The sequence below is a fragment of the Pinus tabuliformis genome, chromosome 7, assembly GCF_031772625.1.
Source record: "Pinus tabuliformis cultivar Carrire ecotype Pingquan chromosome 7, CPIR1, whole genome shotgun sequence".
Taxonomy (NCBI): domain Eukaryota; kingdom Viridiplantae; phylum Streptophyta; class Pinopsida; order Pinales; family Pinaceae; genus Pinus; species Pinus tabuliformis.
The window spans coordinates 740,930,239-740,953,806 of NC_142293.1; the positions used below are offsets into that span (position 1 = coordinate 740,930,239).

The 23,568-nt window shown below is 39.1% G+C and overlaps 1 protein-coding gene across 2 annotated transcripts in view; it reads right to left on the bottom strand.

Annotated features, from left to right (window-relative positions):
• LOC149249662 (Transducin/WD40 repeat-like superfamily protein) overlaps positions 1-23,568 on the bottom strand; it is a 282,247-nt gene that overhangs the window by 86,277 nt on the left and 172,402 nt on the right. For both annotated transcript variants that reach the window (XM_089456305.1, XM_089456306.1), the window contains one exon: positions 4,712-4,790. In XM_089456305.1, coding sequence (XP_089312431.1) covers positions 4,712-4,790 — 79 coding nt within the window. The remainder of the gene's footprint in view (positions 1-4,711; positions 4,791-23,568) is intronic.

Below are 23,568 nucleotides of genomic sequence, written 5' to 3' on the forward strand. Positions count from 1 at the left end.
CCTCTCGGCCTGAAAGCGGTTAGAAACAGTCGATCTAGGAAACGACAGTCAGAAGCAATTGTACTGGCTTTGGATTTGGATCACCAACGGATGCGGCCCTCGAATAGCTCTGATACCATGTAGAATTTATAGGGTAAGTTCCTTAGATAGAACAAAAAAAGGACAGTGCTCACAAACAGATCACAGATCGGTACACCAGTGTTCGTGACATGGTTAAAACCCTCAAAGACGGAAACAGTCCACGACCTGAGCCAACGCGGCCACTTCAGGCAATTTATTAATGTAAAAGATAGAAAATTTACATAAGCTTCTCTCATGAACGGTCACCTTACAAATGACCCTCCATGTTCTTTAAATAGAGATCATGGAGCAATCAGGTGTTAAGCCACGGATCAGGTGTCGGTAATACCGAGGAGAAAATGAACAGTCAAATCACTTCATGTCTAGAACATATCATGACTGTCGGATTGTAAGTTACAAAAAATACATAGTAAAGAAACACATTTTACCTAACTATACACTAGACCAAGTTATACTTAACTATTTCCTATGTGTCGGAATATTCTAACAGCGTCGGAGGTGCTCTAGCTCCGAAATTTTGTGGAGGGGCTAGAACACATGAGATCTCCAGAACCCAGAAATTGTTTGGAGAAATTCCACCCGAATGAGAAGTTATTAAAATAATCAATATTTTTAATGAGTTCCTAAGTCTAAACTTAGGAAAATAAAAAAATTAATGTGTATTAATAAAAATATGAGTGAGAAGGTTCTAAGTGATGAGGATCAAGCCTATTTTAATCATAGTTGTTGATTAGAGATTAGATCACGGTCATTGATTCATCAACAGGAAAAGTATAAGAGGAGGCTTGAAGGCCAATTGGAGATACACCGAAGAGATCAAAGAGATTGATTTTTCTAGGGCGAGATTTGCTGATAAAATCGAGCTAGTGATATGAGTTGTAGTGAGGGGCAATTTGTTAAGGGAACTTCAGTCTGAGGCCGAAGAATACATAGCAGAGAGGCAAAGAAACACCGAGAGAGACAGCGCAATCCCAGAGAGGGTGACGCAGAGGTCGTAGGGGTTGATGCAGGTGAGGAAGAAGCTGTAGGGGCTGACGCAAGCCCTTAAAGGCGACGTTGAGGAGATTTTGTGGGGCAGAGAATGAGCAGTTCAGCAAATCGACTTTCTGAGCAAGGGAGGCTCACTATGGGGGTGACAAAGTTCTAGCACAAAGCTTGGAGCAGTGATCGCTGCCCAGCACTGGGAACAGTTGGGTCACCTGTGGGGTTTGATCATCCAGTCGTTGAATTAGCCGAAATATTTGTCTTTGGATAGAGGTACTTCTGCCAAGATTTTTCTCTGTTGGGTGAGCCATATCTAGCACCCTAGTTGTATTCAAGAATCTGTTTAATAATACAAACCCTCTATATGCTGCACCGGTTTTCCTAAATTAGGTTTTTCCGGGGACGATTTTCCAAAAATAACGGTGTCCCTTGTGTGATTGTCTCAGTTTATTTCAGTTCATGATCTGTATGTATGTGTAGGGTGCAATAGTGTTTACATCGATGTTTATGTAATTAAATAACTTGTTAATGCAAAGGACAAGTAGGAAGTGTTAAACCAGTAATTGCAGTAGGGGTTTCTGATGTGTAGATTCAATCAATTTTCACACAAATTTGCTCCTTGAACAGTAACATAGGCCCATCTTTGGCCTTTTTTCCTTGTTGTCCGGACTTGAACGAAATCTTGATCATTGTGGGAAGAGAAATTGATTTTTCTGAGTGATACATCCTCAGATCTTGCAAAGATATTTGGGTTGTTCATCATTGAAGATTCTGGAAAAGACTTCTAGGCCTAGGGCCTCAGGTTTCATTCTCTAAACTTCTATCCCTGCCACCATTAAATGCATTCAGCTAATAGTTTTAAACAGTAAATAAACAAATTGGTAAGATAATTACAATTTCAAGTGATTGTCTTTTCCTTTCTAAAGTCTCGGCATAAAACTGAGCTGCATCTTTCTTTAAAAAAACACATTTGAGAAGCTAATAGATTCAGGACTATTGGACATATTTGACACTGATTTAAATTCTTAAATACTGTCACAACATAATCTCTGAAATATGAAAATAACAATGATATAATTCTAATTTCTAGGCTTGCTAAAGGTATTGGGTACAAAGGTATTTCACTCTTTACTGTCATAAATTTATTTGCTGCTCTCACAAGCTTTTAATTTCACTGCTGTCCTAAGAGAATTTACTGTTGTTCTGAACATAATCTTTGAAGTTTCAAGTAAGTTTTCATTGGTGAACTGCTTGCATCATCAGAAATAACTGTTGGTTTTTTCTGGGTTATAAAATTTGAATTGCACACACATAAGCTCACTGTTTCAAGAAAGTTCATTAATCTCATGTATTTGTTTCAGTAGTTAAGATCTGAGGAATTGATGGTATTTGTCTTTTTCCTAATTCTCGAATGGTAGATGTGTTGAGATCTAATTTTCTTTGAGCTAAGGAATTTACTCTAAGTTGCATTTTGATTTTGATCTAAGCGAATATTTGGGCTATTTGAAAATCTCGTTTGGAATTTCAAGCAACTATCATTAGCATTTTTCACTAAGATATCTATCGTGAATTGGTGACAAATTGTTCATTTAAGTCATCTATTCTGCTTTGTTAGCACTTTCCAAAGTTGGCATTTATTTTTGTGGTTGGAAGTGTCTATTGGATCTCCTAAATAAGTACTTAGTGTATAACTTAGATTAAAATCGTAATCTAAGAGCTTCAAGGTTTTAACAATTTTGTTTCATTAATCATCTGCTAATCTCACATTACATCCGCATTCTAATTTAGTCTTGCATTTAATAATAGACCTCCAAGCATAAGCTTGGTTGAAAGAAAGATCGGTACACCTTTGCTTCTTCTCTTGAGAAGTCTAGTGTTTTTAGTGTTTAAAACAGTGACCTTGCAGTCATCAGAGCCACAACCTCTGCAGCGCCGGATGCACCTATATGTTAGATTTCAACAAGAGGGATCATTAATCATACCCTCATGTGCTTCAACTTGACTTCTCTCTGCCATTCGCTATAAAGTTTAGGATCAATACAGACAAAGATCAAAGGACGTACTTAGAATAGGCATTTAAGTAGAATCAACCAAGACTCTTGCATTTCACATAAGTCTTAAGAATTTCATTTTCATATAGGATAGTACTCATCAAAGCAGCAGTTGTTCATCCTGTGCTTAGTCTCAAAATTGTAAAGCAAGAATATTGAACTCCATAAGGCACTGTTTTCAAATCTTATAAATCTAATCGAATCTTTAATATCTTGCTAAATTTAAACAAGTACTTGGTCACTCAACTGTGTCTCCCTGATTAGTTGGTTCCCAACTAGTCCTTCTTCATCTCATTTCCATAGGGTCTACCCCCCATAGTCTGTTGTTGGGAGTCAACTTAAACGGAGAGGTTAGGGATCAGGGTAACAGCCCCCGACCTGAGTCGTTGTTACACATTTTGAGAAACAACAGGCCCTAAACCTTAACAAAATTTGCAGATTGGTCTCACCACTCAAAGGCAGGTTGTGCACATCCTTTGTTGCTTGCTTGGTCCAAAAAAATTGGTTTTGTTTTGAGACAAGTAGTGGTATTTAATATGACCATCAAGGGAGGATATTATAATATATGTTATAATGCTCATATCATGTACATACAAGCTTTTAGTTTATCAGCATTTTATGTTTTAATAAAGTCATGATGTAATAAATTCCATTTTGTAAAGTTAAGTTGCCATGACTAAATATTCGTCGAGTCATAATCAATATTCGAGGTTGGTAATGTAAAGCAGTAGGCCACTCTCATTGAATCCATGTAAATGACTTATCCTTTGGAATAATCAATCAAAATCTATAGTTAATCTTTCTTCCAATTTGTTGTTATGGACCTGCAATTGTATATACAAAAATTTGATACTCGTGCATCGAATACACTTTCTAACATGGTTTACAAGTCACCTATGTTTTTGGAGATCATTCTTTCTGTCAACTCATAAAGATCACATTAATAATGCCTGTAAAAGCAAGGATTTGATCTTCTCTGCTCTATGTTTTAGTCAATAACTGCAGCACATAATTTTATATGGACTGGTAAGTTGACTTGGAGTAATCTGTCACTTCCAGCTTGAGAGAGAACATTATCCTAACTTAACCAACACTTTGAATATCTCCAGCTTTCGCGTTCTCAACCTGAAGCATTCAAGCTCTCCACTTTAGCACCTACATCTTATTTGGCTGTAGATTGGTCTCAAAGAGAAGCACTAGAGGAAGTTGCATTTCTAAATCAAGATGGCTTGAACTCGAGATTGCACAAAAGAAACACATCCAAAATGCATTTCAAATGGAATATAAATTCCTTTCTGAAGAGTTGAAATTTTTTTCCGATAGTCAAAAAGATATAGACCTTACATAGCTTCACAATTTACAACGATGTTGAAATTCATACATATGGGTGTATATTATGAATATAGAGAACTCAGTTTTACGTCTACAAACATAGGCAGGGGATTGAATGAAGACCTACTAAGGTAATTACATTGTTCCCGTGTATTTGCATTAGTTTTACATTAAGGTAAGGGCATCACCTATCTCTAATTTGCACTCATCATCAAAAAAATGCAATGACAACTGATGTAGAAAATTGCAGCAACGAAATATACCTGAGAGCACAAACTGTCCATCTGGGCTAAAGCATGCCTCAAGATTATCAGAACAAGCTTCCAAGACAAATCCGCAACGCTGCACATCAAAATCAACAAAGATTATGCAAATCTACTATGTAGTTATAATCACAATACACTATTGGATACAAAATCTATATAAATGACAATGTACCTTGAGGCTTGTAGAAAGTTCATAGAAAGAGATATGATCCTATATGGATTTTTTTATAGATGATGAAATATTCATAAGAATTCTGAAATTTATGATGATGACGTTAAATTTATGAGGCAGCTTCGGGAAGAATTTCCCTTGGTCTTCAAAGTGAAAATTCAAATTGATTGGCAAAAGTTTTACTTCGAAAATAATTAAGGTGTCTATTTGAATTATGAATGTCTCCTGCCTAAGACATTCAAATTCGGCTTCAACATGTAATTGGAGGGAAATTTTTTATTTTTAAAATTTAAATTTAAATGTCGGCTCATCCAAGAGATGCGACCTTTCAACTATGTCAAAACACTATATATATACCCCATTGAGGTGCTCCTCAAAAAGTGTGAATTTAGATATGCAATTTCAGACGGCTACCTCAGGAATTTCGGATGACTTTTCCTCTGAGCATAACTCAGTAATTTCGGATGGTGTTCTCTGTGGTTTCCTCAGGATGGTTCTTGTTTTTCTGTGGTTCGATAACACTGTGTCTCTGCAATCTCAGTTCGTCCAAAACTCGCACTTATGGCACTTAATATTGCTTCTCATCAAATTTTATGATATGCAGACTCTCTCCTAGTTAGGCCGCAGCTTCAAGGTGACCTTCTAAAGCAGGCGGCAGGCCTAATCTTGCTGATCAGGGGGCCGAGATACTTCAGAAAGATAACCACATAACTTGAGGTAAATGCCGTGCAGTTTGAATAAGTAAATTCGTTCTTGCGAGCTGGAAGGCAGATTGAGTTTGTGTTTGGGCTGAAAGTCTTTCCTTGAGAGGCTACACTTCAGAGCAGTCACTTCAGGATAAGCTTCAGGTCTGTGACTCTGTACAAGCCTAGATGAGGGGGACGAGGGGCCTGATTTGGGTACAGACATGCCCTAAGGGCCAGAGAAGGGCAACAACTTGTTTGCCTAGAAGAGCCGCAGTTGAATGGAGGTGTTCTGGAGCTGTTAGGTGAGACAGTGACGGATGGAATGTAAATCTAACCAGATAAAGCTTCTACAGCAGTATGTCATCAGTTTAAGAGGGCACAATTTGTCTGCTCCTGAATTGCAATTTTGGACCATCTATTTGTCTAAGGGCAGTGATATTGGATCTCCAAATTGCCAAGTCAATTTTGACTTTGAATTCTTGTACTCTCTCTCTGCTGAACATTTGATATTAATAATAAGAAGATTTGATCAAGGGTTTTCCCCATCTTGGGGTTTTTTCCTGGCTTGAGCCATATCTTTGTGTTATCCACACTATCCTATAACATTTTTGAGATACATGCTGAAATCTCATGGCTGTAAGGCGTCTTATGCATGACAAGAACCATGATAATAGTGTTGACAGCAGGTGTGATATAAAGATAGCAACTCTCTTGTATTTGTTTCAGTTCACAAATGTAATTGTGAACTGACTTGTGTTTACCCAAGGAGGTCTGTTGGTGTATCTCATTGTACATTGTATCTCAGATAAACAAGGGTGGGTTTGGTCGAACAAGAGGTATAGCAGATATATGGGCAGTCACCAAGATTGATCTGGCAGTCAGAACTTCAGTTGACATCCTCAGGCAATACCATTAGCATTTTGACAAAATCAAACAAATCCTCTACAGTGAGGGTTTCAGTTGAAGCAAACTTTCAGCAAGTAAAGGTTTTGAAGGGTTACAGTATTTTGTACAACAGTAAGAAAATCTTCATCAAGTCTGGGCTTTATCTAGCAGTAGTCCCATCATTTTCAGAGTTGCTCCATTGTTGCAAGTCTAGTGGAAGGACGACTTGATTCAGTCTGGTAATAAGCATAGTTGTAAGGGTCTTTTCCAATGACAATATCAGCCCCTTGAGGACAGAAGTCAGCTTTTTATTAACATTGTTTACTTGCCACAATCTTCTGCTACAACACTGAATCTTTGAAGGAATCTGTAACTTAGCATAACTTGATTCAATCTATGATATGCATTGGTTGGGTCCTCTTTGGTCCATCTAGAATATGACAGGAGATGTTTTAAACAGTACTAATAAGGGCTAGTCACCTTGACTTAATCAGATTGGGAGCAGATCATTCCAAGGCAAAACTTAGAGCAAGTCTCCCGGAATCTCCATTCGGTCAGGAGTGCCTATAATATTGAGGTACTATCAAATTATCAATACAGCATATTAATATCTCTTTAAGATGAGGAGCAAAGGCTGAATGATCAACTGAGGTAAGACTTCAGAGGGAGCTATAGAATCCCTGGCAGAATAGATGACTTTGGCACATGGTCCAAACCACAGGAAAAGTAGCAGAATTGCAGACAAACTTGACGCCTATGCTTTAAGCTGGATCATTTTCCCCGATATTTAGATGGAGCCATAATTTAAGATACAGGAGATGATCCTCTCAAGAGGGAGTTGACTTTTAAAGTCAACATGAAAGACAGGTCTGATGAAATGGAGAAGCTGCCGAACCAGATATAGATATCTTGTGGAGATCCTAGTGTTCTTGATAAACACCTGATCAGATATACACCTTGCTACAATGTCTCTGGGACAATGTATGGTTAAGCCTCTCATATTGAATAGTTGTTTATTTATTTACGATCCGATGGAAATTTTTAGAAATTTAAGATTCCATCAATCATTAATATTGGCTGGGTTGATGATGAATGAAAAAGCACATCCCAGTGTTGTATTCTTGGGACCACCTTTATTTCGCAAACAAATCAAAGATTGAATTCTGTTGCTTCGAACCACCATTGAGACTGAATGTATAAAGCAGCAAGCATGGCTTATTATAAGAAATCTCTTCAGTAAGTCATTTGAAGCATGTACTGGAAACCACTGTTGAATATTATAATAATCTGGGAGGGATTCACTTTTCAGAGAATCCATGATTCACAACCGCTTCAAGCATACTGGCAACAGGTACCACTTTATTTGGAATATGGTACAGCAAGGAGCAATCAAGCTCCATCATTCTAGGATGGATGCTCAGGTGGCCGACATCCTTTGGTAAGATCAAGTTTCTTAGAAAGAGGCTGGAGTCGTGGAAAGGCCCTCCTTTGAGGGTCTCGATTGAACATTGAGCTTTGGGAGCTCCTGGGAGCTTGGGGTACTTTTTGAGCTAAGAGCAACCATAGGGAGAGTGGTTCACCTTCCCCTATAGGTGTGTTGTGAACAGGGTGAGTGGTTCACCTTCCCCTAACCCCTACATTTGATAACACATATGTGTAGGGTGAGTGGTTCACCTTCCCTTACTATTGATGACATATGCATAGGATGAGTGGTTCACCTTCTCCTATGGCATATGAGCAGGATGAGTGGTTCACCTTCTCCTGCAGGTACCCTAATGAGAGATGCACATAGGCATCTGTTTGTTGTCACATATGGACATGTCTGGTGGGACGTGGTTCATCATTTCCCCACATGTAGGATGCCCATTCCCTGCGATTGATGGTTGACATGTTAGTGGGATGTGGTTCATCCTTTCCCCACGTGTAGAATCCTTCTTACGATTATTGGTTGGCATGCATGTAGGACGTTGTTCATCCTTTCCCTACTCTCGGTGTTTTGCATGCGCGTAGGAGGTGGTTTATCCTTTCCCTACGATGGTTGTGACATGTGACTGTAGGATGTGGTTCACCCTTTCCCTACATGTGGTTGTGAGCAAGATGTGATTTATTCTTTCCCTGTTGTTGCCCCAGCACTATGTTGCGGGGGAGCGCTCCCCCCCCCCTCGCTCCCGCTCCCAATCCGCGCTCCGGGCGAGAGCGACTCGGGAGCGGGTCGGGAGCGTGCTCCCGAAGTGGGAGCGATTTCAGGAGCGCGCTCCCTAAAAAAAATTTCGCTCCTTGCCTTTTTGGGAGCGTTTTGCCTTTTGCAATTTTTTTTTTTGTAGTAATGTTTGAAATGCAATTTTTTTTTTTTTTTTTTTTTTTTTTTTTTAACCACATGGTGAATCGGTAACTATCAAGTTTAATCCACATGCAATTTTTTTTGAAAGAAACAAATAATTTTTGAGTGGGGCAGCTTAATGATCAAGTCTAGGCCCTAGTATTGATATGTTATTCATGGTAATGTTAAATTCTTAAAGTAAAAGTGACATTCTCCTTAATATTCATTTTCATGCTTTTACTTAAATTTTTAACATTACCATGAAATGACTCAAGATGTTTGAAAGTGGTTCCGACCTCATTGGATTTCATATGGAGAAAGTAGAATTTTAGATTTCATTCAAAATCCAGCAGACTTATCAATTTTTCAAGATTTCAAGATTGGGGGATTGCAATGTTTCCATTGAATATTGTCATGTATTAGGGTATGGAACTCGTATTTAATCAAGAGCACCAATCCCACTATGTACCTTGATGTTAGTGACATTGGTTGTCAAACTCCTCTATCATGACCCTCCTAAAAATGTACGCATCACTCAAACAAAATCTTGACTTGACATGCTATGCTTCTTCTATCTTATGTTAATGCTTAGAGGGTGATATTAATGACAAAGATCCCTATACAGATACAGAGGTAATGACAAAGATACCTCTGGATATTAATGCTTAGAGGGTGATATTAATGACAAAGACCCTGATTTTCCAACAAGACTAAAAAATTAGACATTTCTCGCGGTGGCAAGAGGCCCAAGCACAAGAAATAGATAATAGATTTACTTCTCTTTTCTAGTTTCTAGTAACTTTTATAACTATTGACTCTTTCATATTTATTATGATATTTTTTTAAACAATATATGACAATAAGTTTGAAGTTGGCAATTATAACTCATTAGTAATTAATTATGAACATGATGCTTCATGAAAGTTGAAAGTTGTTTCATTTCATTTCATTTTATAACATTTCATTTCATGTTAGATATTATTTGTTTTAATGGTTACACTTAGCTTACAAGTACAACTTTGGTGATCAATGATGATAAATGTTATATATTGAATTTTGAAAGCTTGAAACTTTATGATTGATGAATCATGAGACTCAATATGTTGTATGTTACTATGTAACTAACTTGTGGACGTGGTTGATGAAGATTGTAACTTCTAGATGATTGTTGTTGTATGGTTCAATCTATGTTTTTTTATGTTTTTTATATCTAATTCATTATTCTACATGTTTTTGTTAACATATGTGTATCAAAATATAAAAAAAAATATATATATATATATATATATTATATAAAAAACGCTCCGGGATTCTCTCCCAAACCAGGAGCTTCTGAAAATGTCACTCCCGCTCCCGCTCCCAAGTAACATAGCCCCAACATCATCCTATCCATGTTGTTCGGGACACATGGGAAGTACCTCTCATATGGCCAATGAGTTGGGAAAAGTGGATAGGGACCATAGCACTACCGATAGACGCATCGTGTACTGTCGTACTCCCTATGTTTGTTGATTGTTTAGTAGCTTGGGAGGTACTCCAAGCCTTAGGGTTCAAGGTTTGGAGGTTGGAGCACCACAAAGTCATTTGTGGGCTTGGCACCCGAGGTGGGGGTTTTGCACCCATCGATATTTGGGCCAAAACCATGAGTCATTTTGTACATGTGATGAATGGAGATTATAGAGGACAACAAGGAGAATCCAACACTTCGAGAATCATGAAAATCCAAGTTGTCCTTAGTGAGTTATGAATTTTTGAGGTTGACAATTAATCATTGGACAATCAAGTCATGTAGGCTTGAGTCAAATTGGTCCAAAAGGAATGTCCCTTCACTAATTCGTGTAGCCCTTCTAAAGTGTATAAATAGAAGGTGTTGAACATCATTTTAGTTCATCCAAGTGCATTCATCTCTTGTGTGAACACATCTGAGGCAGCGTAGGAGTGGAGGACAAGACGTGGAGGAGAAAGGGCTCGGTTTTGGCATGATTCTTCTTCCAATTACAAGTCCAAGTTACCTCGGGAGCAACCGCAGGGAAAAAGGCAAGTGTTGAAGGTTTTTGTGTGGGATGTCTCTCCTAAATAGGCCACATCTCTAACTGTGCCTTATAGGAAGGTTGCAGGCCTAAAAACACATGTATAGGGAGCCTAAACTCTGTTACAGAGAAGTCGCAGGTGTATAGGGGTGCTAGAAGGTCTCTTTGGGGGTTATTTTAGCCCAGACCTATAGCCTTGCGTTGGGAGAACATTGTGAAAGGAATCCGCAGCATTGGAGAGTTGTTTGGGTGAATTTAATAGGGTTGTTGCAGCATGTCGGGTGCCCTAACCAGGAATAGTCAAGGACAACAGTGTACATCAGCACTTTATGATATGAGATATGTATGGTTGATGTGTTTTGTGTAGGGTTGAATGTTGGAGGATCATTCCTAGTGTGGACAGAAATTGTTGTAGCCTGTGAGAGCCAATTGGAAGGCTTGTCTTGTTGGATGAAAGCCTATCCTAGGAGCAAATCTTGCAGCAAAGTATTGGCTGCCATTGTACTAGTGTAGGGCAGCGTGTTGGCTACCCAAAGTAGCCCTTGACAAGCAGAGATAAAGTGACTTTGACAGTTGAAGGTTGGATGAAGATTGGAGCCTAATGTGCAGCACTTTGATGGACGAAAGTGACTGCTCGATTGGCAAATTACAGCTCAAATGTTGGTCAGCCTAGAAGAGCAGATTGGATCAGCCCGTGTTCATTGGAGCAGAAGTGACTTGCAACAGTGATAGGTGGCAGCCCTCCTGGAGACTCTATGTGTTGTCCCTTGATGGACTAAGGGGCAGCTAGAGAGTAGAATAGGAGCGAAGGACCAGCAGGACAAGGTACGACATAGAGACTGCAGCGAGATTGTCATTGTATCTTGTATCCCTTGTATGGGAGCCCTAGACTGTTGTATTACTCAGTTGGTTTAATCTAATGAAGATTCGGTTGTTGTACATATTTGTGCAATATTTTGTAAAAAGTTGTCTATACTTGTTCATGTGTTATTTACTGCTTTATATTGTTTCACTGTGCAAAGCAGTTCTATTGAGATTCTTGGTTTGGTAGCATCAGAGATTATAAGATACTATCCTAGACCCAAGATCGTGGAAATTCAACAATGTCTAGGATGCATGATGTTCAACAACTTGATCTAGGATCCAGTCTGATTGGGGTTCTTCCCCTAGTTATGTGGACTGACTTTTGTCAGTGGAGAGTGGCAAGGTCTTGTGACTCACTCTCGATCAATTCTTCTTCATTATCTATATCAATGTTTAGCAGAGTTGAGACGAGATGCAGAGATAGTTCATGATAACATGATGGCATGATAATGGATGTATTGGCAGGTAGAAACTCCTTCCTAGCTGAAAGGGAGTGTTAAATTTATGACGCAACTTCAGGAAGAATTTCCCTTGATCTTCAAAGTGAAAATTCAAGTTGATTGGCAAAATTTTTGCTTTGAAAATAATTAAGAAGGTGTCTATTTGAATTATAATGCCTCCCGCCTAAGACATTCATAGTCGGCTTCAATATGTAATTGGAGGGAAATCTTTTATAATTCAAATTTAAAGGTCGGCTCATCCAAGAGATGTAACCTTTCAACTATGTCAAAATGCTATATATACCCCATTGAGGTGCTCCTAAAAAAGTGCAAATTAGGATCTGCAATTTCAGACGGCTACCTCAGGAATTTCGGACGACTTTTCCTCTGAGCATACCTCAGTAATTTTGGATGGTGTTCTCTGTGGTTTCCTCAGGATGGTTCTTGTTTTTCTGTGGTTCAATAACACTGTGTCTCTGCAATCTCAGTTCATCCAAAACTAGCACTTATGGCACTTAATATCGCTTCTCATCAAATTTTATGATATGCAGACTCTCTCCTAGTTAGGCCGCAGCTTCAAGGTGACATTCTCAAGCAGGCGGCAGGCCTAATCTTGCTGATCAGGGGGCCGAGATACTTCAGAAATATAGCCACATAACTTGAGGTAAATGCTGTGCAGTTTGAATAAGTAAATCTGTTCTTGCAGGTCCGAAATCAAGAGCTGGAAGGCAGATTGAGTTTGTGTTTGGGCTGAAAGTCTCTCCTTGAGAGGCCGCACTTCAAAGCAGTTACTTCAGGATAAGTTTCAGGTCTGTACAAGCCTAGATGAGGGGGACGAGAGGCCTGATTTGGGTACAGACAAGCCCTAAGGGCCAGCGAAGGGCAACAACTTGTTTGCCTAGAAGAGTCGCAGTGGAATGGAGGTGTTTTGGAGCTGTTAGGTGAGACAGCAATGGATGGAATGTAAATCTAACCAGATCAAGCTTCTACAGCAGTATGTCATCAGTTTAAGATGACACGATTTGTCTGCTCCTGACTTGCAATTTTCGACAATCTATTTGTCTAAGGGCAGTGATATTTGATCTCCAAATTGGCAAGTCAATTTTGACTTTGATTTCTTGTACTCTCTCTGTTGAACATTTGATATTAATAATAAGAAGATTTAATCAAGGGTTTTCCCCATCTTGGGGTTTTTCCCTGGCTTGAGCCATATCCTTGTGTTCTCTTGTCTTGGCTTGTCTTCTACTTATATTGGTTATGTTCTTTCTTCAATTACTGTCTATGTTATATTGAGTTATGTGATTGCTAATAGAATCGAAATGAAATGATAAATGGGCTAATATAGATCACTGAAGTAATTGTCCTAAGCAAAGAACATGTTAATAAAAAATAACAACTAGTCCTCGGGCTCCAAGTTCACGGACTGTGGGGAAGAGCCGATTGTGTTTGGGCTCTAAGATTTATATATGGTATTTTAATTTTGCAGGAGGGTTTTTGGCCAATATTCAAATTTTTCAAAAAATACATTCATCCACTGTTATTACTCAAAAAAGAAATCTCCAAAACAAGCTTAATTTACTACCACTGTATATTTGTAAAATAATTTGTAAATTGTTTCTAACTTTTGTTTTTCAGCAATTGGGTTTTGAATATTTTGGGGTTTTATTTTTTGTGTATATATATTTGGGGTTTGGGTATTTTATGATTCATTTGTGCAAGTGATTTTCAACTTGGATCAAAGATTTTTGTTGGGGTTTTAAGGCAGATTTTGGCCTAGGAAGGCGAGATCTAGAATCCATTCATCCTCCAAGCCCAGCGTCCAGCATTTAGCAGTGTTTTGTGGCGAGTTTTGGCAGTTGCAGGCATCGGAAAAAATTTTAGGCCCTAAGGCCTAGTCGTCCAGCCCTAGCCATGCACCTAGAAAGGCCTCAGCCCCCGTTTAGAGGAGGCATCCAGCCTCCTGGAGCCCTCGGCCCACCTCCTTCACCCTTGTTGCAACCCTTTTAAGGGATTTTCCCTTTGCGGCAGCCCCTTAGGGCTTCGCCACAGCCCCTAGGGAGCTTTTCCTCCTAGTCGTAGCCCTATTTGGGCCAGAAACTGCCCTTCTAGGGCTTTTTATCCCTAGCCGCAAGCCTTAGATGCCTTTACTGCCCTAGGAGCAGGCCTTAGTGGCCTTGTAGCCCTAGTTGTTAGCCCTTTTTGGCCTTTTCCTTCCTTCTTTGGGGTTTTAGTGGGGTTTTGCAGTCATTTCAGCCAAGTGGTGGGGTTTTGCAACAATTCTTCAGCTAATGTTTTGTGGTTGCAGGCTTGGAACATCATTGAAAATTATTTGGCATTAATTTAAGGTAATTTGCGCCAAGAAATTTGAGTTTATTTGGCTAACACTTGGCGATGCAAGACCTCAACCAGCCATTGGTGCCCTAATTGCAGACATAAGAGGGTTGATCCCTTTATCTTCAGTGAACAAATTGTGTTGTAGGTCATTAGCCCAAGTTACAAGTCAATTGGAGAGCACCTAGTCACCAAGCTAGGCCATTTGGCCCAAGGGTTTGCTCTCTTCCCTCACATTTTCCTTGTCGTTTTGTTCTTCAGTTTTAAAATCATTTTGCTATAGTCATGTATTCAATAATAAAACACTTTAAAATTAACTAAAAATCACTTGATAATCACTCTTCCTAATTAGCTAATCATTGAAGCTATTGTGGCATCAATAATTTGGCACCTTGTTGTTGAGAAATCTATAGGGCAATGATTAGAGTGATTTCTCTTTTCTTGATAATTGCTTGTGATGTCCTTTTACTTTTTCTTACTTATTAGCTTCTTTACTTATTATTATGTTTGTATATCATCAAACAGCTACCAAAAACAAGAAGAACACAGAATATAGGTTGCAAACCAAAGCTGAAACCTCTCCACTTGAGAGGAAAACCGGCAAATCTCCTCTTCCTTATAAATTCTTCAATTGATGAATTCCAAGACCTCTAGACCAAGACCAATACCCTCCAAGACCAAGTCCAACCCTTTCGGATGATGTGCTTTCCTTGTCTAAGTCAAACCTAGTCAAAGCTATTCTAGTAGCACAACTTCGACCCCCAACTGCAGAATTTCAGCCTTCACTGCAGACCTAAAATTTTCGACCCTCTAGCAGATGCTACTGCCACATGTGTGACCCAAGACTTCCTCAGACTTTCGCTTGTCTTTCTCTTCCTTCTGGAGCTTGAGGATGGCTTCTTGTGACCTTCGCTTGACCTTCTTTCCTTTCTTCTTCAAGATCAAACCTGTAGAAGAAAACCCTAGATCAACTGCAAAAACCCTAGCCTTCCTTCGCACGTGTGAGAGAGAAATAGCCCAAAGACAAGTCTCCTTCGTCCTCTTCCTTCTTTGTTTCCTTCTTCTTCTTCCTCCTTCGCTTGAATGAGTGAGTGATGAATGTGATCCAAGGAGGTCGAGTTTCCTCCTTTATATAGGCTTCTCAAGGTGGACATTGCTCCTCAAATTAGGCCGACTTGCCAGCTGCCAGGCCGACTTGGTCTTGAAGGGTATTTTGACACTTTTAAGGACAAAAATAATTTTCTTTACAAGTTACAATGTGCCCGATGGGGTCTTCAACTTATGACAATGACTCTTTTGACTTCTTGACCTAGGACTTGTTGGAAAATCCATAGAGATGGTAGTTAAAAGATTTTCCTCTTACTGACATTAACTTGTGATAATTTCATTATTAGTATTAGATCTCTTAATTATCTTTTCTTATCATCAATATTAATGCCAAGCAACAAATAGAAGAGAGCACAAGATATAGGCACACTGTCAAGGGAAAGCCCCCCTCGAGGAGAAAACCCAGTCACAAATTCTTTCTTCAGTAAATTTAAGATGAGATGACCAAGACCCTTACAACCTAGACTCAAGACTCCCTCCATCCATTTAGTCAACCTTGTCACGCCATTCTTCAATTTTATCATCCTTCTAGCAGTCATCCTTCTTTACACTTTAATCCTTGCAATGGCACCGAATGAGCATCGAACCATCCTAGTTGCGATAACACTGATTTTACTTCATTGGGATAGCATTGAAGGTTGTCCACGAGATATTGAAGAAAGGAGACTTCCTCATTGTAATAACACCAAGATAGGACCACTATGGTAGCACCGAAATTCAGTGTGGTAACATCAAGATAGTCCCACTGTAGTATTACCAAACTGCATTAGCACCAAAACATATTCATTTTAATAGCCTGAAACTGTGATAGTTCTGCAGTTTATTTATTCATCATATTAGCAATCAACATGAGCTTCCTTCATTGTAATAATATTGAAACATAACTACTGTAGTGGCACCGAAACTCTTCCTATGATGACTAAACTTATTTCATAGATAATCGATTTTCTTCTTATGTGTTTAATGCAAGTTTCTTAGGCTTGTATATATAGTTGATTCCACATTGAAATGAGCTGACATGACTAGGTGAGGAGATGTGTCACTGTAGTGAGCCGACATGTGTTCTTTTGAGTTTAGCCGACTTGATAAGGATTCTTTCAACAGCAAGGAGACTAGATGGATGGAGGAGTCTTCACATTTTGACTATGACAATAACCTAGAGCCTACAATGGAGGCTTGACCTACACATTTGACCCAAGCATGAAACCATGCTTTAACAAGTCAAATAAAATAATAATAATTTATTTTCACTTTCTTTTGACAAATATATTACATTTTGACTTCAAGTACAATAATGAAGACCGAACCTAGTTACAATGTCCAACAGGACCAACCCTAGAAGCACTCAATGGGTACTTGACCTATAAAATAAAAGACCTTGGGCATGAAACCCATGCTCAAAAGATAATAATAATAATTTTCTTTCATTTTACAATTTACAAGAATCAAAAGTGCATTTCATATTTATGAAGACCGAACCTAGTTACACATTTTTCAACACTTGTGGGTCTACTAAGGACTAAATCACTGAAATTCCGAGTTATATCAAGTCTGACATGCATCATTTTGAGGTTTGATCTAAGAGTTTAAAGTTTAATATATAGCTTCTAAGCAGTCTCATAAGCATTGATAATCATTCGAAAGTTGAAAGTGTTGAGAAATCTAAGGCAGCTAGATTAGGTGATTTCTCTTACTTTGATAATTGCTTGTGATGTATTGTTTATTTAACTTGATTAGCTTCTTCTTTCACTTGATTATTATTAGTGTTCTTATCATCAAACAACAACCAAACTATGAAGATCAATGAGACAAGGAACACAAAATATAGGCTGCCAGCTAGGGCCAAAACCTCTCCTTTGGAGAGGAAAACCCACAATAATTCTTCTCTTCGTATAGAATCATCAAATGACAAATTCCAAAACCTAAGACCCTTGATAAAGATCCCTCCAAGACCAAGTTGACCTTCCTTCTTGATGAGCTACACAGCTTACAGCAACAAACTTCGACCTTCTAGCAACTTCGACCCCCAACAACACTTTCTAAAACTTCGACCTAGTAGATTCAACCTAGCAGATCCATAGCTTTGAACTTGATGCAGCTTTACAGCTTCAACCTAGATGTAGCTTTACAACTTCAACCTTGATGTAGCTTCACATCTGCGACCTTGATGCAGCTTCACAACTTCGATCTAGACACAGCTTCACAGCTTCGACCTTGATGTAGCTTTCACATCTTCGACCTTGATGCACCTTCATAGCGTTGATGCAAATGCAGCTTCGACCTTGATGCAGCTTCAAAATTTCAAGCTACCTAGAAATTTTACAAACTCTAACACGAGAGAGAGAGATCCAAAACTTCGATCTTGCTCTTCTTCTTCTTATCCTTGATTTTCATCCTTTTCCCAGCTTCAATCTTGAGGAGATCGAACTTGTTTGTTGTGTGTCCAAATGCGGTCGAGTTCCCTCTTATATATAAGCTTTCTAGGGGTACGAATTGTCTTCTTAAGGCCAACTTGATCTCTTGTAGGCCGACTTGATCTTGGAGGGTCATTTGACACTATTTTCACTCAAATAAATTCTTTTGGCTTGTTACCCAATGGGGTCTTCTTCATATGACAATGACTCTATTGACTTCTTGACTCTATGACAAACCCTAGAAGCACTCAATGGGTGCTTAACTTCCAAATAAAATGACCTTGAGCATGAAACCCATGCTACAAAAAATAACAATAATAATTTTTCTTTCTTTTTACAATATACAAGAATCAAAAGTACATTTCATATTTATGAAGACCGAACCTAGTTACATATTTCAACAAAATGCATGAATTGTCTAGCTTATTTTGGGAACTAAACAATGTCTTTTGACTGCTGATATAAAATTGCAGACTTCCGATCCTAAGGTTGCAGCGATATAATTCACATATAAGTCTCTAATATTGGCTATTAAGCTCTCATAATTCATAATGATTTATGGTTGAAGTGATTTGGGTTGAATTTTGGTCATTAGCATCTAGTTTCACTCTTGCATCCTCTTACACAAGTGACATCAATGGATTAATGCTCTAAGTGACATCAATGGATTAACTGTGTATCTAATTGGCATATTGGTTATTCATTGATTATAATCTTGAAGTTGCTAATTGTATCTAATATCATTGATCTTGTCCTTTGAGCAATTGCCTATTGGTATTATCATTACATTTTTTGACACCGTTAAGTTTAAGCACGTTTTCCCTTGTTGAGATTATAGTTCATGATCATCTAATTGTCTAAGTATTTTATTGTTAATAATTGAAAGACCATTGTAATTGAATACTTAAGTAATTAAATGATCTCACCTTAACAACATTCATTTCGTCTCTTGCACTAATTAATTTACTTCCAAGCTTAAGCTTGGTCAATAGAGAGACAGGCCCAACTTTCTCATCTAGCTTGAGGAGTCTAGAAACTCTTTAGTGGTTAACACGGTGACCTTGCAGTCGTCAAAGCCACAGTATCTGCAGCACTGGAGGCATCGGGTGGTTAGAATCCTAGGGGAGGTATCATTATCCAAGTCTTTGCTTGCTTCCCCCTGGTTTCTCTCTCACCACCTACTCTAGAGACTAGCTTCAAAATAGTTAAGGGAAGGGACACACTTAGAATAGGCATATAATCTAAAATTAACCAAGATTCTACATCTCACCTAGTTTGTGGGAGTTGCATCTCATTTAGGATAGTGAAGCAACCTTTGAGCAGCAATTGTTCATCTGATTACTTGGTAATTAATTGTATAAGAAAGTAGTTGAATCCATTTAAGGTACTGGTCTTCCAAGTTAAATCTAATCTAATATTTAAAAAACTTGCTAATTCAACCAAGTGGCTAGGCCATTCAGTTGTGTCTCCTAGACTTGTTGGTTGCCAACAAGTCTCCCATCTTCACATTTCATAGGGACTACCCCCCATAGCTTGTTGTAGGGAGATAGCTAGAACAGAGAGGGCAAGGATCAAAGTGACAGCCTCCGCCCTGAGCATTGTCGCATCGTGCCTGTACAGTTTGGGCGACAACAAGAGCCTTTACAACCCCTTTTGGAGATGGCATCACCTTTATGAGGCACATTTCGAGATGTGGCTCATTTCGAGAACATTTTCATGTTTTGGCATTGTATTTTCATTTTAGAGGCATTTTTAAGGGGGTCAGCATGAGACCTATCCACCTTGTATCATAGATTATTATCCTTTTTAGGGGCTTTTAGTGGATTATTGGCCTAATGAAGTAAAGAGCCTGGTTTCCCTAGTATAAATAGGGGTGTGCACACCTAATTTGAGATAGTGCAACTTGTGGAAAAATCACTTCTCTTGAATTACTATCTTTTTTCTCTAGTGCACTATGGATTCTTGAGTAAAGTGACCTCTTAGGGGGATTTGTTGATGTGGATTTTACACTTTCTTTTATCGATGGATTGTGGTAAAGCTTGGATGAATACATGACAAACTAAACATGTGTAATTTTTTTGTCTTGGTTATTGTTTATAGATCATTGTAACTAAGTATCAAGCAAGTGTGCATGGTATTTTTATTATAATTATCCTTCTTAGACAAGCCCTCTTTTCCAAGTCTTTCAAGAAGGAGCAAGTGGGCTTATTCCCTTGTCTCATCCTTGAAAATTGAGAGCCTTGATTCAAACCTTAGGTATATTGAGTGTACTTACCCTAGTCCTTTGAATCTTGATATACTCCATTTTCCCCAAGTGTATTGATCCTCAACTCCATTAGCCCCAGATTTAGAAAGGCACTAGTCTTTTCTCTTATGGCCATCATTAACTCTTCAAAAAAAACTTATGTTTTAGGGTAAATTAGGGTTTAATTATTATAAAATTGCTTATTTTCAGCATTATTGAGCTTGGACGCCATTGTCCTAGGGTTGGAAATTGTCTTATATGTATTAGAAAATCAAGTGTCATTTAAAATGTACTTTACAGCCATAATTTAGGGCTGAATTCTAGGGTTTCAATGCCATTATATGCTTATTTTAGCACAGAAAATTGTTGTAACTAGTTCTATGGTTTAGTCTTATCATAGCCCTAAAGTTCTCACTTTATTATCATAGGTTCCCGGGCTATTCGTTTTTGCTGTTATAAACTGGTATATTGCTGCAATTTTCTCATTCTACAAGCTAGTTTGCAATGATACCTAGTCGTTTCTTGATTGTATGTGTGTGGTGACTTTTATTGATCTTATATTGATTGTCCCAAGCCTTTAAAACAGCCATAGGACACTTTGGACTTGTTGCCACACAATCTAGCAAGGATCCTAAGAGGGGTACCTAAGGGACAACTACTAGACCAGGTGACAACAATGGGACAAAGACCCATTGTCACCTCAATCAGTGTCCCCTGCTCCTTACAGACTTTCACCAATGGGAGGAGTCCCGATACAGAGGAAATCACTTGTAATGATGGGATCAATGATAAGGTATAAAGTGATTCCCAAGGCCCATTCAAAGGAGAGGCTCAATTATGGCTTGATGAAGTAAAGGCTCTCCAAGAAAGACCTAAGACGAAAGTCAAGACCTAGGGTTAGAAATATTCAATGATGATGAGTGTGCCTAGGGTCAAGGTTTCCAAGGTGAAATAAGACCTTTCTAGAGGCTTTATAAGATGATTGATACTTGAAATAGGTTTTTGCTCCACTAGAGAGATCTAGTAAGAAGCCTATCTGAAACCTATGGTTTATGAGTAATCACGGGAGGTGTTCCTCCAATGTGCTCACTAGATCAAGATAGGTAGGGAAGAGGGTCTAGAATGATCAATTTCTTTGAGTGTTGAGTGCAAATGACCCTCGATAAGACCACCAACCCAAGATGTTCAAGATGGGATTCCAAAGATACAACTAGAGCTCGAGTTTTCTTCCAAACCAACTGTGGGAATTGCTCCAAACTTGGAGGACCATTAAAGGAGACACTAGCGCAATTTCTTGTCCAATTACTTTTGCAAAACTCCTCCTCTAATGCAATTCACAAGCAGCGATAGTTGGTCATCTAGGAGGAGGCCGAAAATTTTTAGAGAGAGAAAAAGAAAGGTAAAGAGAAGGTGACCACCAAATTTACTTGGATTGTTGTTTTTCCACAATATTGGAGTCTAGGTTAGAATCTTACAATCACTGACGCTACCAATCCAAGTATCACAACAAACTACTTTGCACAGTGGAACAATAAATAGTAGTAAATCAACACATGCACAAATATAGACAACTTTTTACAATTTTGACTGCCCAACTTTGTTATATTAACAAACTGATAATACAACTGTCTAGGGCTCCCGTACCAGGGATAATGGCCCTCATACATCCACTAATACAAAGACTACAATTGGGACTTGGTGTCATCAACTTGGACAACCAAACTACCTGAACAAGATACACTGACCCTTTGGCTGATGTAGCGTGCTCTCTCAACTCCTCTCGGTCGTACCCTAAACACACCTGCCCATTGCTTCGGCTTCGATTTGCAGCAACTCCAATCTACCTCTATCAATGAACCAACTTCATTAAGTCACTGAACACAGATCCAACTGCTCTCTAGCTAATTGTTAGTCCTTCAACACATCAAGACTCCTGTCGAGTTGTTCACAACTCTATTTGTGAACAACTCAACGACCAATTGCTACTCCTCAGCTTTGTTGGGACTTCTTGCCTACTAGCTACTCCTTAGTCCTTCAAGGACACAACTCTTAGGGACTTTCTTCCCACTAGTGTCTTCCTATGTTGCCCGATGAAGACACACTTAGGACACGGAGGGTTGCCACCTATCACTGTCAAAAGTCTTTCTCCACCAACGAACTTGGGCTAATGTGATTTTCTCCCTTGACCTCCTTTCTTCGTCCTTCAAGAATCAGTCTTGAGCTCACCCAATTTTGCCTCTTGTAACAAACCTCTTAGTCCTTCAAGAGGATGTACTTAGGGCTTAGGGCAAGCCACTACATCCCTCCTAACTCCTGCTCCAACAACTACCCTACACTAGGACAACATCCTCTAGCAGACGAACCAAACTATGAAGAATACATACCTCTGATTTGGGACTCTTTTTGTTGCCTTCAAACTAGGCCCTATGCTACTATAGACCTGAAGTATTCAGCCTACTTAGGGCACCAAATTAACCCTCAACCAAACCTGCAGTCACCTCAAAACCTCTGTTGCCTCTTGTCAACAAATATGCCTCTCTTCGCTTGTTACTAGACCTCTTGAGGATGCTAATTAGCCCTCCTTTTAACTACAGACCAACCCTATTCTAGGGATCAGTCCCACCTGTAACCCTACAGCAAAACCCAACTCTGTTGCTCAAGAGGAACAGCCTCAACGCAAGCACAGATTAGACTAGAAAATGCCCTCAAACAACTTAGCGGACCTCTGCTCCTACTCAACCCTTCAACATGTCACAAGAAAGAGTAATCCAACCTCTTTCCAAACTCTGGCTAGGACACCTAGAACACAGCTACCTTAGACTTCAGATATATCTTCAAAGATTTGATGTTCCATGGATCTGTCAAGTTACTATCCAACACGTGGACCCAATCCCACTCCCGCTCTACCTTTAAGTCATCCACTTCTAGCCCTCCAAACCTTCAGATAAAGTCTGCAAGTTTTGAGATACAAGGGAACACTTATTCTTGCATAAACCCATTGCGTTCACACTTCCCTAGACCCTCAATAGTTGTGATGTCCTCACAAGAGAATGCAGCGAATCCTAGCAGGCTTATAGGACTACTCGACCTCCCCAAACTTGGTGAATTCATCCTACAACATCACAAATTGTCTCGGTTTGTAATCAGAGGAAGACACTCACATTGTTATGCCTAGAATAGTCCCACAACAAGCTCAGCCTAGGTCTCCTTCCTCGTTGCCTTTACCTGCATAAAACCAAACCCAAACAATCTTAAGAACCACCTTCTCTTACCTTCGTTTGGTCTCCTAGGGCTTGCGGCTCCCTGAGGTAAACATTGGCCTCCTTCTCTAGGCTTCACATGAGAGAGAGATGCAGATGA